Source organism: Dipteris shenzhenensis, chromosome 23 (assembly GCF_047967505.1).
Source record: "Dipteris shenzhenensis isolate YYH24624 ecotype China chromosome 23, Dip_SZ_1.0, whole genome shotgun sequence".
In the NCBI taxonomy this organism is placed as follows: Eukaryota; Viridiplantae; Streptophyta; class Polypodiopsida; order Gleicheniales; family Dipteridaceae; genus Dipteris; species Dipteris shenzhenensis.
The window spans coordinates 42656015-42672054 of record NC_141618.1 but is presented as its reverse complement, the minus strand read 5'-3'; the positions used below and the strand labels follow the sequence as shown (position 1 = coordinate 42672054).

Sequence of the window (16040 nt, the reverse complement as noted above, 5' to 3'; positions counted from 1 at the left end):
TCTTCTGAGTATCCTCCCTCTCTGTCTGCCTCTGTGCATCAAATTCCTCTCTCTCCATCCGTGTCAGTGGAGAGCCTTGTCGAATTCTTGCATCTCTCCTTGCTCCTTGGTCAGCAACCCATTGTTTGAGACTGTTGATCCTAGACTCCACGTCTCCAATGATGCCAAGGACATCCATGGTGGGTGGAGAGATGATAAATTAAGAGTGATAAACAAAGAATGTGCTTGTAGAAGGACTAGGATGGACGAAAGAAGGGAGTCTAATTATATTATTCTTGTCTTCAATCACTTTATTTCATACATTTAAACTATTCAAAATCTATCATCTCATGTGTCTCTCACATTTACGGTATTTTATTTTTTACTTCACTCAATGGACAACTCACCTCTCTAAATTTATTAAATCGGTTTTACTTTTTTTGAAGTCTAACTTATTTTATACAATAAATATCTTATGATGAGAATCTAATAATTATATCATTCTTGTGTTCCATCACTTTATTTTATAGATTTCAATGTACTCAAAATCTATCATCTCACATGTCTTGCATTACAGTCTTGCATCAGCAAGTCTAACTTATTATATTAAAAAAATATCTCATGATGAGATTCTAATAATTATATCATTCTTGTGTTCCATCATTTTATTTTATAGATTTCAATGTATTGATCACTGTCTTACATGTCTCACATGTCTCGCATTACGGTCTTACATCCCATCATTTTATTTTATAGATTTCAATGTACTCACTGTCTTACATGTCTCGCATTACGGTCTTGCCTCTGTTACTTCAGATAATCTAGTCATCTCAGCCTCTACCAATTCTTTATTCTAAATCTTTCATCTCACATTATGAGTCTCTAGTTCTATAAATCCCTTGGTAGTCGTTCGTCTTCTATATCTTGCCCGTAGTAAACACTTCTTCCACTTTGCTCTTCTTACGTTACTCCTCTCCTCAAGCTTACTCCTTTCATCTCACATTATGAGTCTGCACTTCTATAAACCCCTTAGTAGTCATTAGTCTTCTATATCTCGCCCGCAACAAACACTTCTTCCACTTTGCTCTTCCTACCTTATTCCTCTCCTCAAGCTTACTCCTTCCATCTTGGTTGCCCATACCCTTACCTCCTCTCCTCAAGCATACTCCTTCCATCTTGCCTTACCTCCTCTAGTTACCTTCCTCGCTCTCATTACCTTCCTCCTCTTGTTTCCATGGATCTTTTTGAAGTAATCGATTCCGTAGAGGAAGCCATTGGCAGCACCAAACTATGGTTTGCCGAGAACTAGGGAAAGAGAGAGGAGAGAAAGCAAAATCCACCTCTGTTAACCCAGTACGAGAATGATGACTACTTGCCAGAAGGACTTAGAGAAGGAGGAGAAAAGAAAAATAAGTATGGCTACTAGTGAAATAGATAAATTGTAGTCATATAGGAGAGAGCTGACAGACTTTCAAAGTGAGATATCTTCACGTATGGCTCGTTATGGAAGATTTTCACCCCAGGAAGTGCAAGCCATTCGATATAAACAAAGTGTTATGAAGGAGAAAATTCATCAATCGTTACTTCTCTTCTATAATTTTTACTACATCGATAAGGATGAGATGAGCTCAGCTCTTTAATGGTTGAATTTAGGATAGAGAGAGAAAATAGATTTGCCTTCTAGTGAGAGGCTTATTGTAACTTTTGGTGTTTTTAAACACCTTTATAAAAATTGTGAGAGTTTTCTACTTCCACTTGTAACTTTTGAAAGTGCTTCCTAAACACTATTATAAATATTAAGAGAGTTTACAATTGCTGGATCTTATTTTTTTGTGTAACTTATCTCAGGCTTATTGTAACTTTTAGTGTTTGTTAACACCTTTATAAATATGGTGATTGAAGGTGTCTATTAACACCATTAAATATCAAGAGAGTTTGTAACTTTTGAAGGTGTCTATGAACACCATTCAATATTAAGAGAGTTTACAACTGCTGAATCTTATTTTTTCTTGTAACTTATCTAGGTTGCATTAAATTTTATAATTTGAGTTTCATCTTCTTTAAAAATATATTTAAAAATGCTTGTTTTTATATATGCTTTGAAAATTGGGTTTTTCTTAAATTTTATCCAAAAACTAGTCCAAAAGTATATGTAAAAATGAATTTGTACATTGACAAGTCCAAAATTACTTAAATAAGTGTTGTTATGCAAAAAAACCATGAAAACTCCTACACATATGAAACCTTAATATTTTCTTTGTTTTTAATATTATTATAAATACTCGGGGGGGTCACTCATCATATGTAACCCTATCACGTGAGTTCAACAGAAGGATTTTTTTTATTTCTAAAATTTACAGAAATAAATATACATAAGGGACTATTTTAAATAGTTTTGGAAAAAATTCACAGATTTGTATAGAAAAGGGGTACATTTTATTCATGAAATTTTTTACAGATAAGGGACTTTAAATATAGGCCTTAAACACACGTGATATAGAGGGTTTATACATAGTGACCCCCCCGAGTATAAATACTATTAAAGAGAATGTAAACAAATTTCTAAATCCTTTTATTCAAGGACAATTAATCTATAAAGATGAATTTAATGAACTTTCTTGTTTGTTTATAGGTAGAAGAGGAGGAGCAACCCATGGTTGTGCACTCACAACTTCAAAAAGATTTAGTGATGCTTTGTGAGAGCATCAATGAAGTTAAAGTTCTACAAAATCAGATCTTCCAATCTCAATAATATTGAAGGACACACCTCTAGGAACACTTCTTTCTTCTTCTATTCCTACTACATCTCTTCTGAATGCTCAAATTTTGGCTGGTTAGGAACCTAGTGATGATTATGTTATACTAGAGATCAGGGATGAGGATGTAGTGGGACTTGAGGAGGAGGAGAGAAGGAGATAAAATGATAGAAGAGAGCTATAATAGAGATGAATTCTGCAAACATGAATGCATTGGCAAGAAGGGGGATCTCATTCAATGTGTTGTTTGCGAACACCTCAGTATTTTCCATTCAGTACAAAGGAGATTCGAGGGAGATTCTAATCCTCTCTAATCCTAGTAAAGAGGTCAATGACAAAAGTGATGATGTTCATTCTAAGGTTGGATACAAACACTCTCATGTAATTCAATGAAAACCTTGAATCTAAGAAGATAATGTTCATTTATTTTTTGATGCAGTGTGGTCATAACATAGATACCTAGCTATTAGTACAAAGTCGTGTGTTTATGCTTCATTCTCTCCTTTTGGTAATACTTATTATCAAAGTCATGTGTTTATGCTTCATTCTCTCCTTTTGGTAATACTTATTATCAATAATGAAAGGACAAAAACATATGTTTGTATGTGGTTTCCATCTACAAAATTTCAATGATAGTGAGTTGTCTTTATGGCATATTGCTAGCAGCTTGCATTGGAGTTTGGTATGTGTGGACTTGAAAGCTAGAGAATGTTCCCTTCTTAATTTAATGAAAGGATATTATGGCATGATGATATAGTAAGTATATAGTAAATGTTGTGTACCCTATGCAATGCCCATGCTAAGTATACTATACAATATCCACACCAATTTGTGTTATATATTATCATGATTGGAGGGTCTACAAAAAAGATGATATATGCCATTGAGGTAGTCATGCATCGATAGAAAGGTGACTTAGTAGACACAATGGATTACCTATAATGCCCAATAGTACAACGAAATATCCAATGGATTACCTACAATGCCCAGTAGTATAACAAAATAACTCCAATGCAAGTAGAGGAGATTCAATCAACACTTGCACTTCAAAGAAGAGGAGGTTGATTATACACAAACAATATCAAAGGCTCCACAGGAAGCACTGATAGAATCATAGTCTCCACATGGAGCACCAACAAAATCACATCTTCTAGACAAAGCACCATAGCCTCCACATGAAGCATCGCAGCCTCCACATGAAGCACCGGCGCAAGACTCTACTCCATTGTCAAGCATCTAGACGGTTGTATTCTCAAGTATCTTTGCATGGATTTCTTTTTGTAGAATGTAGAAAATGGGTATCTATGAGGAGCATTTGCTCATGATTTTTAAGGAGGATTGAAGGTATTTATTAAAAATACTTTGAGATATTAGCAACGCCTGTTCTCCATTGATGTATAACATGTTGTTAAATCTCACAATTGTCCCTTTGTATAAGATTTTATGTTAAATTTCACAATTGTCCCTTTGATGTATAAGGTGTTATGTTAAATTTACAATTTGTAATATTTGCACTTTCAAAACCTTCAAATTTTGTCTTAATTTTTAATCCTCAAGTACTCAAAAATATGTATAAAAATGTGTTCGAAGAGTGCACTTTCCAAAATTACTTACAAAAATGAATTTGGAGAGTGGATGAGTCCAAAATTAATTAAATGTGTGTTCGAAGATATTACAGCACTTAGGGGGCAAGGGTTTTCAAGGGATATAACTTGTCTGACTTTAAATGAAGATTAAATCAATTTTAGAGAACTAAAAATATTGTTAAAAGTCCCCTGATCAAGGGGCTCTTTCTTTGGTGATTGGTGGAGTTGGTCGATTCCCATCATAACATGTTTTTTAAACCACCATGTGACCTATATTGCTTGTATATGGCATACCATACAACAAAATAACATATTAATTGGTACATTCTTGGTCAACTAATTACCATTTTTTGGCCATAAAAGTAGATGTTTCTAATTATTTTTAAATATATTTAGATTCATGAATTAAAATTTATTTAAAATATACTTTTTGATTAAGAACATTTTATACAAATCTTTGGTAGGTGGAGCTATGGGAGAAGGGTGCATTTGAAAAGCTACCTCCCAATCCATGTAACTTGACCCTCAAGGAACCATTCTTAGGTGAAAAATAGTATGAAAGAAGAAGAATCCTTTCCTAGGAAAATCCAGCTTGGAAAGTATATGTGGAATACATTATTTGCATGATAGCAAATTAAGATCTAGGGGCTAAATATATCTCAAAATAGTATGAGATCTAGGGAACCATTCTTAGGTGAAAAATAGTATGAGTATAGAAGAATCCTTTCCTTAAATAATTCATCTTGGAAATTATATGTGGAATAAATTATTTGCATGATGCAGATTAAGATCTGTGGATAGAATACACCTCAAACAATATCAAAATTTAAGCAACGATATAATGCCATCCCCAACTCTAATTTAACATGAGAAAGGAGAACTTTTACATCTTCTAGAGGAAAGAGAATTGAATCTTGTAGAGAGGGAAGGACCATGATGATGATTGAGACGTAAGAGTCTCATTGCTATACTCATTGTACTTAGACAAAGTTAGAACAAAATTTGTTTGATTGACCATTTCTCATATGACATTATGCTTGAATATTTTCAAATAAGAGAAGAATGTTTAGTTTGAATTACATTCTCTATAGAAGTACTACTCCTATGTGTTAATATATTTGATTGAATAAATTTTAGCTATTGTATTTGCATATAAGTAAAGCATGTTTTATGTTAATAAAATGTGCTAAGAGAATATTGCATATGCTAAAAGGAGAATTTGCCTACGCATGCAATTTCAATGATGATTGTGTTTAGTCATGTATCTTATGAGTATAATACATAAGCTTTTTAAATATTAGTTCAATACACAAATATAATGCTATTAGATATATGAATAAGTAGTCCATGTCTTTCAATGGTGCAAATAGAATCAAGCATGAATGTTCATTCTCACTGAAATAAATAGAGTGTTAAATTTCTTGAAAGAAAGATATGACATAACATGTCATTCCCTCTAGACACTACATTGAGTGGTTGCTCTCCTTTACGCTAGTTAGCATTCCTTATCTATCCCAAAAGAAACTTCTTCATATTCAATTCATAATATTCTACAAGTAATAGTGTGACATTCCCTCCTCATGGGCACAGGCATCATTTCTATGATGGGCTGTATCACCGGGAGAGGGAAGATGGTGCTCTTCCTGGCAGTCTAATTGCCCTTAGGAAGCCTCTCTATGTTCGGGAGGTTATCGAACACATGTTGTTCAATCGAGGGAGGGCTCTCATGGGGAGGGGAAGGCCGAGGGGAAGGCTAAGGGGAAGGCTGAGGAGAAGGTTGAGGGGAAGCCTGAGGGGAAGGCTGCGGGGGAAGGTTGAGGATCAGGAAGGTTGAGGCTCAGGGGAAGGCTGAGGTTGAGGGGAAGGGTGAGGGGAAGGCTAAGGGTCTCAGGCTAAGGTTGAGGCTAAGGGGAAGGCTGAGACTGAGGGGAAGGCTAGGGGGAAGGCTGAGGGGAAGGCTCATGCTCTTGGGGCTGGGGAGTGGGATCACGGGACTTGGGAGGAGGAGAAGGCTCACGAGACTAGGGAGTGGGCTCACGGGACTTAGGGGAGGGCTCACGAGAGTTGCAGGAGGGCTTACGAGAGTCCTGGGACACCTCACAAGAGTTGGGGGAGGGCTCACGAGAGTCAGGCAAGGTGCCACCAGACCCGGATAGGTTCGTGTGCGCAGATGCCATGGAGGTGGTGGAGGTAGAGGAGGAAGTGTGGAGGCAGCATCCAGTGGGTCTAGTAGTGTTCTTCACTCTTGCCATTGAATAATGAGAGTTAGGGTTTTTTTAACATTTTATATTGGCCGATCATGTTTTGATATCCCTTTTAATTACATTTAGGGTTTCATCGTGCCCCTTGGCCCCCCCTAACCCCTCCAACTCCCCCCACCCTCGTCGCCCTCCCCCCCATTGCTGTCAACCTACTTGCCCCACCCACACCCACCACCCTCCCCTATACCCCCCTCCCCCTACCCTTGCTACCACTCCACCCCTCCCCTTGCCCCACCCCATGCCCCTCCCTTCTCTCCCCCCTCCTTCACCATGTCTCCGCTTTCCCTAATGCCGTGTGAGTACAAAAATTATGGTTGAAAAAAGCAAGATATTAAAGAGTGAGTACACAAATTGTAGTCAAAATAAGCAATATATTTACTTCATATTTGTATGCAATTACACCATAGCTTCTGTTGGTGGTTGGACCCATCTGCACCCTTCTCTCACTCTAGCTTGCAACCAATGTGTGACTCCTCGACTCCCTATGGATGCTTTCCAAGAACTATGCCTTCTATTCTATGATACAATTTGAACTACTTTTGCAAGTTCTGATGCCTTTGCCTTTTCACACTTCAAAGTCCTTCCTAGTAAACATCTAAAAAACCAGTCAAACATCTCATGCAAAACATTGGTGTGAGTGACACCACCACCATGACTTGAGTTCTTGAAGTAGGCTGCCTTGGCTCTATAGTGCGACTTCTCCATGCCTTGTGTATTCTAAATGGATAAAGGACGCCAATTTTGTACAAACCATGGTCCGTGTGCATAGAGAATATGCTGCAAACATGATGAGAATGAAATCAGCAACAAAAATTGTTTATAAATCAAGTGCTAAATATTACGAAATGCACAATGTGCGCTTCCCCCCATGCTTTCACCATTAATTGCATAAACTCTTTCACACCCATCCTGAACCTTTCATAATACATCTCATCGATTTGAACCTGGCGAAGCAATGCATCTACCTTTGTCCATACTTTAGCTCTCAAAGTTGCTACTTGAGGATGAGAAGCCTTATTGGTCGTGCATTCACACAATGCTTTCCAGTATTCCCAACCCAAACTACTTTGAGACAATGTATGTTTGTCTTTGTCGAGATTGTGGTTCAATAGGAATCTCCTTGCCTTCCCTCCACCCATAGACACTTTTGTAGGAAGATTTTGTGTTGCCCTAGACATTTTCTTATCCTCCTTAAGTTTGACATATGCTCCATGGAATCCCATCTCTGACAGCAACTTCTTAGCTTCTGCAATGCACCGTGTGGATACTTTTTGTGGAATTAAATTCCAAGCATAAACAAGATGCAAATACAACAACTTATCAAGTACACGCAGTTCTGTGTGTCAAGTACACATGTGTACTCTCTCAAGTGGGATGGGCAAGATGGGATCCCACTTTGGATCATTCTTGTCGCAATTGGGAGCTTGCGTTTGGCTGCAAGATAGAATGCCATTCTCCCATTATAAGCCAGCCTTTTGCTTACATTGCAAACACATGCAATAAAGGCATGTGTTCATTGCATTTGCCCCTGTATCACAACCATGCAAGCACTTGAGGGTTTTCAAATCACCAACAAGATGCCATTCAACTTGAAAGGTTCCATGGCCATCGACTGTCAATGTTTGCCCTTCCTCTTACCTTCGGATCGTAAATGGGATTCATGTTCTATCTAGAACCCACTTCAATGTCTCATGGCACTCTTTCGGAGTCTCAAATGCTGCAAGCCACCATATATCTTTCTCTGATTGCACTCAGAAATCTTTCTCTACTTCTTCATCCCCTTGAACAAACTAAGGCTTTATTCATGATGCAGATGTTGACTCTCTCTAACTTGTGTTCTTTCACCAATTGAGCTTCATCCATTTTGATGACAAATATGAGCTTTCCATTGCAATCTGTACAACAAAAGAGAATAATCATTAGGATAAACATGATATAGGAAATGAACTAAGTAAAGTGCAATGCTATGATGGATTTCCTCTTACCATCTTCTCTCATGCCATAGAATTTGACCATTGCTTGTTGCAGTTTGTCAACATCTAAGTAGACATTGTTGAAAGCATTCATCTCAAAGGTTTGCAAGCCAGATTTCTTTTTACTCTTCCAAGTCATTTTGCCCCTTACGCAATGGTACCCTCCAAGCATTTCTCTTACACATTGGTTTGGTTCTTGCCGTGCATGTCTCATAGACCAAGGTGTGGGTAGGGGCACTATAGACTTCTTGTACTTTCCCAAAATAGCAGACTTGAAAATTTTGAAAACATATGTGTAGGCTTCACGACTTACACCGAAAGTATCACAAGTTGCAAGCATCTCCTTTGCATCCACAATATCCTTGAAGTCCTTCATCACCTCTTCAGCAACTTACACACGTAAGTGCTTGTGTCTTGGGTCCCTTAGTATCCCAATGACATCGCTTTACTTCAATAAACTAGCTAGAGCATATGAATAGTCAATATCATCCCCGTCCGTTCTTCCCATCACATCCTCCATGAAGTTCCCAAAGAAGAACACAATAAAAACTTAGTCACAAACAGTGTAGCACAAAAGAGTGTAATCTCATTGGAACATTTGATAAGTAACCTTGTAGCCTAGACTCTCCTCTTTCTAGCACCACCAGTGGGTGCCAATGCATCCATGTTATGTAAGTACCTTCTTTTCCTCTCCTTCAATCCCAAAGGTGTTTTTTTCATCTTTTGTACTCATTCTCCTGCCTTCTCTCATTCCCTCTCTATGGCTCGTCAAACTTGATTCTATATAGATCTTTCCAAGCCTTTTTTGGACTTAGCTAGCTTACAGAGTGACTCTTCTAATTTATGTCCCTCCAAGTCCAATGCATTTCACTCCAAGTCCAATGCTTTCGCTTTATCATGAAGATCCTCTTCCTTTGAAGATCCTGCATAGAGTTATGCATTGCAACAATGATGCTATTTCCTAAATGTGCTAGCATCTTTGCTTGGGCTCTGTGCATCTTGCTTGCTTACATAGCCATTGATTGAGCATTGTTTAACCGATTGCAATAACCAAGCAACCCCCCATGTCCATTTCCAACAAATTGAACTAGCTCATGCATTGTATGGAAAGGAGGGCCCTTTTGGTTGGCAAGATCTAAAGGATACAAGGATCCTTCTACCCAAAGGTCGAGATGCTTCTTTCCTTGTGAACAAAGACTATGGATTTTGGAAGCTCCCCTCAATCCTAGAATATGTGTGCTTGCATATTCAGCCTCCAACTCTAAGTGAACCTAGTACTTGTTGGAGACGTCCTCGAATGGTGCCATGACTAAAGGATTATAGAGAAGGAGAAGGTGTGGAGATGCAAGCTTGAAGGAGTAGCATGCAAAAGAGGGAGGGCGAGGAGGAGGAGGGATAGGGAAGGGAGGACCAATAGTTGAAGAGGAGGAAAGGGGGGCAAACCAATAGGTGTGGAGGGTGAGGAGGAGTAGGGGTGGAGGAGGAGCAGGAGGGAGGGGGGAGGAGGAGCAGCAGTGGAGGAGGGAGGGAGGGGGAGGGTAGGAGGAGCAAGCGTGGAGGAGGCAGGGAGGGAGGGGGATGAGGAGGAAGGGGGAGGAGGGAGTGAGGAGGGGTAGGGGAGGAGAGGGGAGGGGGAGGAGGGAGGGGGAGGAAGGAGGGAGGAGGGCCCAGTGAGGAGGGGGAGGGAGGGAGGGAGGAGAGAGGATGGAGGGAATTCAAAATTCGAATTTTGAATTTTGAATTTTTTGGTTCCCACCTAGGAGTAAGAGTTGCATAAGAGGTGTAAGAGGTAGGGTCACTTTTGAGCTTAACCCACCTAGGTGAGGGGGGGTTAGGACCTTTTGGGACCTATCTTAGCCCTTTCATTAGGACTAATCCATTTCTTATGAGGCCCTTTTGAGACCCCAATTCTCCCCTAATGTCTGTCTTTCCAAGTGAGGAGCGGGATGCACTCCTTCCAAGCTCTGACCAAACCTACCGCCAGGTCTGACCTAACGATCTTTTAAGGGAATTATGAAAGAAGTCACTCATACCACCAAAGGCCAGCCCAACAACCCACTCCTGTCGACTTGCAATTTTCCAAATGGCTTTTGGTAATGTCAATCCAAGGGGCGTACTTAGTGAACAATCGGGGAAGCAATTTGGCTATCAAGGCAACATTTTTTTGTCTCACATTCAGGAGTCCAAGCCCTTCTTGCAGCTTGCAAACCTTTAGAGGCTCCCAAGGGATGTAGTGCATGCGTCGTTGGCCAGCTTCCTCAGCCCATAAAAATTTTCTAAAGAGGGCTTCGATTTCGAGCTAGTGGGTCTTCTTAAAGCTCTAAATGGAGGCAACATATGTAATGTCCGGGAGGCAGTTCTTCACCGATGATTTTCATATCCAATGAGGACCCCGTGAGTGTGGGATTCTATAAAGCATCAAGCTCGGTCTATAGCTAGAGCAAGTCATTCGCACTGCGCTCCTCACCTGACCCAACCCCCTGATGGCTTGCTGACACAGGAGTCTCCGTCCCTACAAGAGGAGAAGTCTACTCTGCACCAAAGGTTCAACTGGTTCAAAGACAAGGTCAAGGCTAAGCTCAGGGCCTCGCATGGCATTAGCCCAAACCTAATCTCTTGAATAGAGAGAAAGATTCTCCTAGTTATGCATAGGATAAATCTTGTAGGAATGCAACAATTGTCACCATTATGGTGAAATTATTATACACTTATTTTTCAACACAATTAAGTCATTTACCATAAAGATTTCATGTGGAAAGCACCATGGCATGGATCCATATTTTTTCTCATATAAATTGATGGAAGATAAAGTGGATCATTGTCCAATGTGCTCTGCCTCTTAAAAGAGGATACTACCAAAAATCTTATGAGAGCATGTTACTTGGTGAGGTTTTGTGACGTAGAAGAGGCTACTACAAAAATCTTGTGAGAGAGCATGTTACTTGGTGACGTTTTGTGAGAGAGCATGTTACTTGGTGAGGTTTTGTGAAGTACGACATTCATAGGCTACTACCAAAAATCTTGTGAGGGAAAAGACCCTTGATAAGCAAGATCATGTACAACAAAATTTTGCATGATTTATTGGGCATCAGTTAAATTTAGCTTGAATATAAAGTGACTTATTGCCATTAGGAAAGCAATTATGCTATTTTTGTTGTAAAAAAGAGAGGATGTTGAAACGTGAGGCCTTTACTTAGTCAAATACAAAAATATACAACTTTAGATACAAAACGTATTCCAGGTTGGGAAAATTCCATATGATAGAAGCATAAGGTAGTTCTAAGCATTAACAATGAAGTTAGTCATAATATTAACTATTCCCGGTTGGGAAAAATCCATAAGGTATAAGCGTATAAGGTAGTTCTAAACATTAGCAATGAAGTAATATTAACTGCCTCATAAAAGATGCTAACGTGTGAACAAGGATGCTACCCCATAAGTTTCCTGAGAATGTGTAACTCTGCAAAGTTTATGATGTCCTCTGAACTATGCTTAAGGGGGAAGACAACAGTATCGTCAGGATTACTGAAACACTCCCAGCTATAGCTGCCTCTATCTAGGCTCGTCAGGATTACTGAAACACTCCCAGCTATAGCTGCCTCCATCTAGGCTTTCAGAGTTCCGGCGATATCAATCACAAATCGATACTTCACGTCGCCTTTCTCCAGCTTTGTCATTGCAGCATTCACTTGGTCTATGGGGATCTTCTCGATCGTGCTTGTAATGTTATGTTTGCCGCAGAAGTCCAGCATTTCTTGCGTTTCTGTTGTGCCCCCGATCATGCTGCCTCCCACAAAGCGACGGCCTGCACATGCATCAGGACGAATTTACACAACTTCCATGTTTGATAGTTCTGGGAGACGGTCTTTGCAACTGTTGGGTACACATTACTTACCAAAGATTACAGCATCGGGGGCCAACTTTACAGGTTGGTCCGATATTCCAACCAATACCATCTTCCCATTGACGCCCAGGAGGTGCAACAGAGGCTCAAGAGCGTGCACTGCAGATACGGTGTCGATTATGTAGTCCAATGATTTGAAAGCTTGCTGCAGAACATTCCATGCGGACCACAGCTTTCACAAGTCAATTCCATGGAGAACCATGCAACATCATTAAGAACTGGTAGGGCATACGGTATAGAATTGTATAGCCTACAAACCCAAGTTACAAGTGGCAACTTCACCTTCATCTGGTTCTCGTCCTTGCTGACAATAAAACGATCGGCGCCCAACACCTCCTTTGCTTCCTTCTCTTTGCTTGGCGATGTACTGATGACCGTCACGTTTAACCCAAACGCCTTGCCAAACTTCACTGCCATATGCCCCAAGCCTCCAAGCCCAACAACTCCGAGGCTCTTCCCTCTTTCGGTCATGCCAAAATACTTCATAGGGCTGTAGACAGTTATACCGGCACATAGCAGGGGAGCTGCCCCATCCAAGGGAAGATTTGGGGGTATGCTGAAAACAAACCTGATAGAAAGAGAGACAACGTTAGAACTTGAGGGCCGTAATTCACACTAAACATATCCACTGCTGAAGTAAAAAATGCCTTACTTCTGGTCGGACACCATAAGCGTCGCATAGCCACCTTGGGTAGCACTTCCGTCGTAGTATACGCTGTTGTATGTAAAAATTACTTTCGGGCAGTACTGCTCCTGGCACTTCTCGCAAGCATCGCACTTTTCACAAGAACCCACCATACATCCCACGCCAACATGATCGCCTACCTTAAAATTTTTCACTTTAGCTCCAACTTGCGTAACGATTCCAACAATCTCGTGCCTGCATCAGAGACACGAGTATTATACGTTGGATCCGATCGGAGACCCAACCTTACCATACCAGCATCATTGCTGGAAAGTCAAGAATATAGAGCATCACTACACTAAGTCGCGAACCGGTATCTTCAAAACCTCCAATATCCACCGTGTTAGCAGCCTGGGTAGCCATCCGGCTAGACACAAAGGAGGGAGACTCACCCTGGAACCATAGGGTATGAGGAGCTTTTCCACTCATTACGAATTTGATGCAAATCGGAGTGGCATATCCCGCAGTGAGTGATTTTGAAGGTGACATCCTCTTCTCCGGTAGCTCTGTCAAAAACGGGCAGCAAATCAACAAGGCGAGCGGATGCAAGCAAAGCCATCACGACCACATGAATAAACTCATCAAGCTGCAGGATAACAACATTTCTACGGGATAAACGAGCTGGCGATTCAAGGAGGGACAAGATTTGGCGACGTTAATCCAGGAAGATGATGAGGGAGAGACGAGAGTGTGAGGAGTACTACCTGCGAGTGAACTGGAAGGGGGCAAGGATACCAGAAGAATCATTGGCAGCGTAACCCAAAACCGCTTGAGCCATGAGAACCGTGAATGGTTGAAGCTAGCACGATAGGGAGAGCTGGGGTGGCAAGACGAGCACTTTGGAAGTACTTTGAATGGGGGGCACGCTAATGGAAATAGGCCTCCAAGCCGTTGGGATATCAAAGGCTTTGCAGGGACATGCATAATGCATGGTCTTCTTGAATACTCATTGCTGCGATAGTACATCAGTTCTTCTCTTTGGTTTTACTTCTTCACTTGGAACATGACCCTTCCTCATCGTCCATACAAATGTCTAGTTCAACCTCTAATTGTTTTACTTTACCACCACGAGTTCAATTCTAATTGAGTGGCTTACATGAGCTTGTGTGTCTAGACTCTTCCAAATATGATCTATAGCAATGCCAACACAGATGTGGATGTGATGCCACGTACAATAATCTAGAATAACAAACACTCCTTACTCTAGTCACATATGGAAATGCTTTTGCTTCGCCCTAAAAGTATGACTTAAGTGTCTTTGAGACAAATCTACAGCTCCTTTTACATCACACACACAAGCAGGCTAACTCTACTAGGCCCCCATCCCCACCCCCATGCCACCCCTTGCCCCACCTTGCCCTACCCCTAGAAGGAGGAGAAGGACAATAAGCAACCTCCACAGATGGAGAGGATATTACATCATCTAGTGCATCATCTATCTTAGAGTTCACTATTGAGGCACAAAGTTGCGACACATTTACACCCTTTGGATCTTCCCTCACTAACTTCCCTTTGACCTTCACATCATATAGGTCTAATAGATACTTTCGACAACATGTATGGATTCTATAAACACTCTTGAGAGCATGTATGGATGCTAATCAACACTCTTAAGAGCATGTATGGATTGTATAAACATGTATACATGATATTGGGGACCTATAAAATGGAAAAGAGGTTAGCTTGATGCCTATTCTTACGCATCATATAGTTTTGTATGGGAGTAACAAAGTCATATGGATGGGTTTATGAATGGAAATTGGAGAACTTAGGGCTTCACTACATAGCAGCCTCCTCACAAGAAGCATCTCACATAATCTCTCTCTCTCTCTCTCTCTCTCTCTCTCTCTCTCTCTCTCTCTCTCTCTCTCTCTCTCTCTCTCTCTCTCTCTCTCTCTCTTGCATCCTACATATTGTCATAATAAACACGTATCTCTTACGCTTTAAAGTTTTAAAAAACATAAACTATTGAAAAAATATACAATGTATTATCACATGTTCTTTCTCATCTTATAGTCCTACATATGGTTCAAATACCTTATCTTTTTTTGAAATCCATATGATGAGAAGTGTTTGGCTTCTTGACCTACTCTTATACCCCTTTCTTTCCTTCATTTTTGCATTCCAAAAGCTCTCCAAAAGTCATCATAAGTGGCAAACAAATTTAAACCTACCCTGATCACTACTTTTCGAATTTGTAGTATGTGTGTCATGTGCTTTAGAGTTTTACTATAATAATCAATAGCTAACATTACAATAATACTATTATCAAAGAGTGGGCTAGTTGGACAATTGGACCAAAAAACTCAATTTCAAACCACCTAATGCAAAGCAATGTCACAAGGCAAAGGGAAAAATTAAATAGAACCCCTATCGGCCACTTTTGAAATTTATATAATTTATGAGGGCATGCATTCACCATTTTGAAAATTGGACAAGCAATAAGGTGACATGTGCCTTTCTATCTAGCTTACCTTGGCTACGCTTTCTATTCCTTAAATAATATTTCCAACAAAAAGGAAAATCTGGTTGCTCACTTATTTGAAGGATCCCTTTCTTCAAAAAAGAAGAAGCATGAAACCCTTGCCTATGGTTGAAGTATAAAATATACATCCTATTCAAGGTTAATAATCCATTGAGGACATTGCACAATAGTAGTGAAAGAAAGGTACCTTGATGTTTATTCAATTATAATGTTTAAAAATGTATCATCTTTGAAGCTTTTTCTTTCTTTTTTTCCAAAAATGTGGGCATTAAATTAAGCAATAAAAATAACTTTCCTATAACCAAACCCCCAAAAACTATAAGGCGTGTGTGTCTATGGGTGGGACTAACTATTCAAGATGCTAGATATTTATAATCATATGGAAAGAGACAATCAAAATGTGACACAACC

General features: G+C 40.0%; 1 protein-coding gene across 2 annotated transcripts; it reads right to left on the bottom strand.

The window, feature by feature from the left end:
• Positions 1–11745: 11745 nt before the first annotated feature.
• LOC147887411 (putative mannitol dehydrogenase) lies at positions 11746–14005 on the bottom strand. 2 transcript variants are annotated; one of them, XM_087394133.1, is made up of 7 exons: positions 13849–14005; positions 13537–13650; positions 13112–13339; positions 12742–13027; positions 12451–12604; positions 12132–12360; positions 11746–12073 (listed from the first exon to the last, which is right to left on the bottom strand). In XM_087394133.1, exons 1-6 carry the CDS (start codon positions 13920–13922, stop codon positions 12161–12163), a joined length of 1056 nt encoding a protein of 351 aa, XP_087250259.1. In that variant the 5' UTR covers positions 13923–14005; the 3' UTR covers positions 11746–12073; positions 12132–12160. The 2 variants fall into 2 exon arrangements, with proteins under 2 accessions (XP_087250259.1, XP_087250260.1); XM_087394134.1 differs by having other exon boundaries at positions 11746–12080; positions 12139–12360.
• Between the last annotated feature and the right edge of the window lie 2035 nt (positions 14006–16040).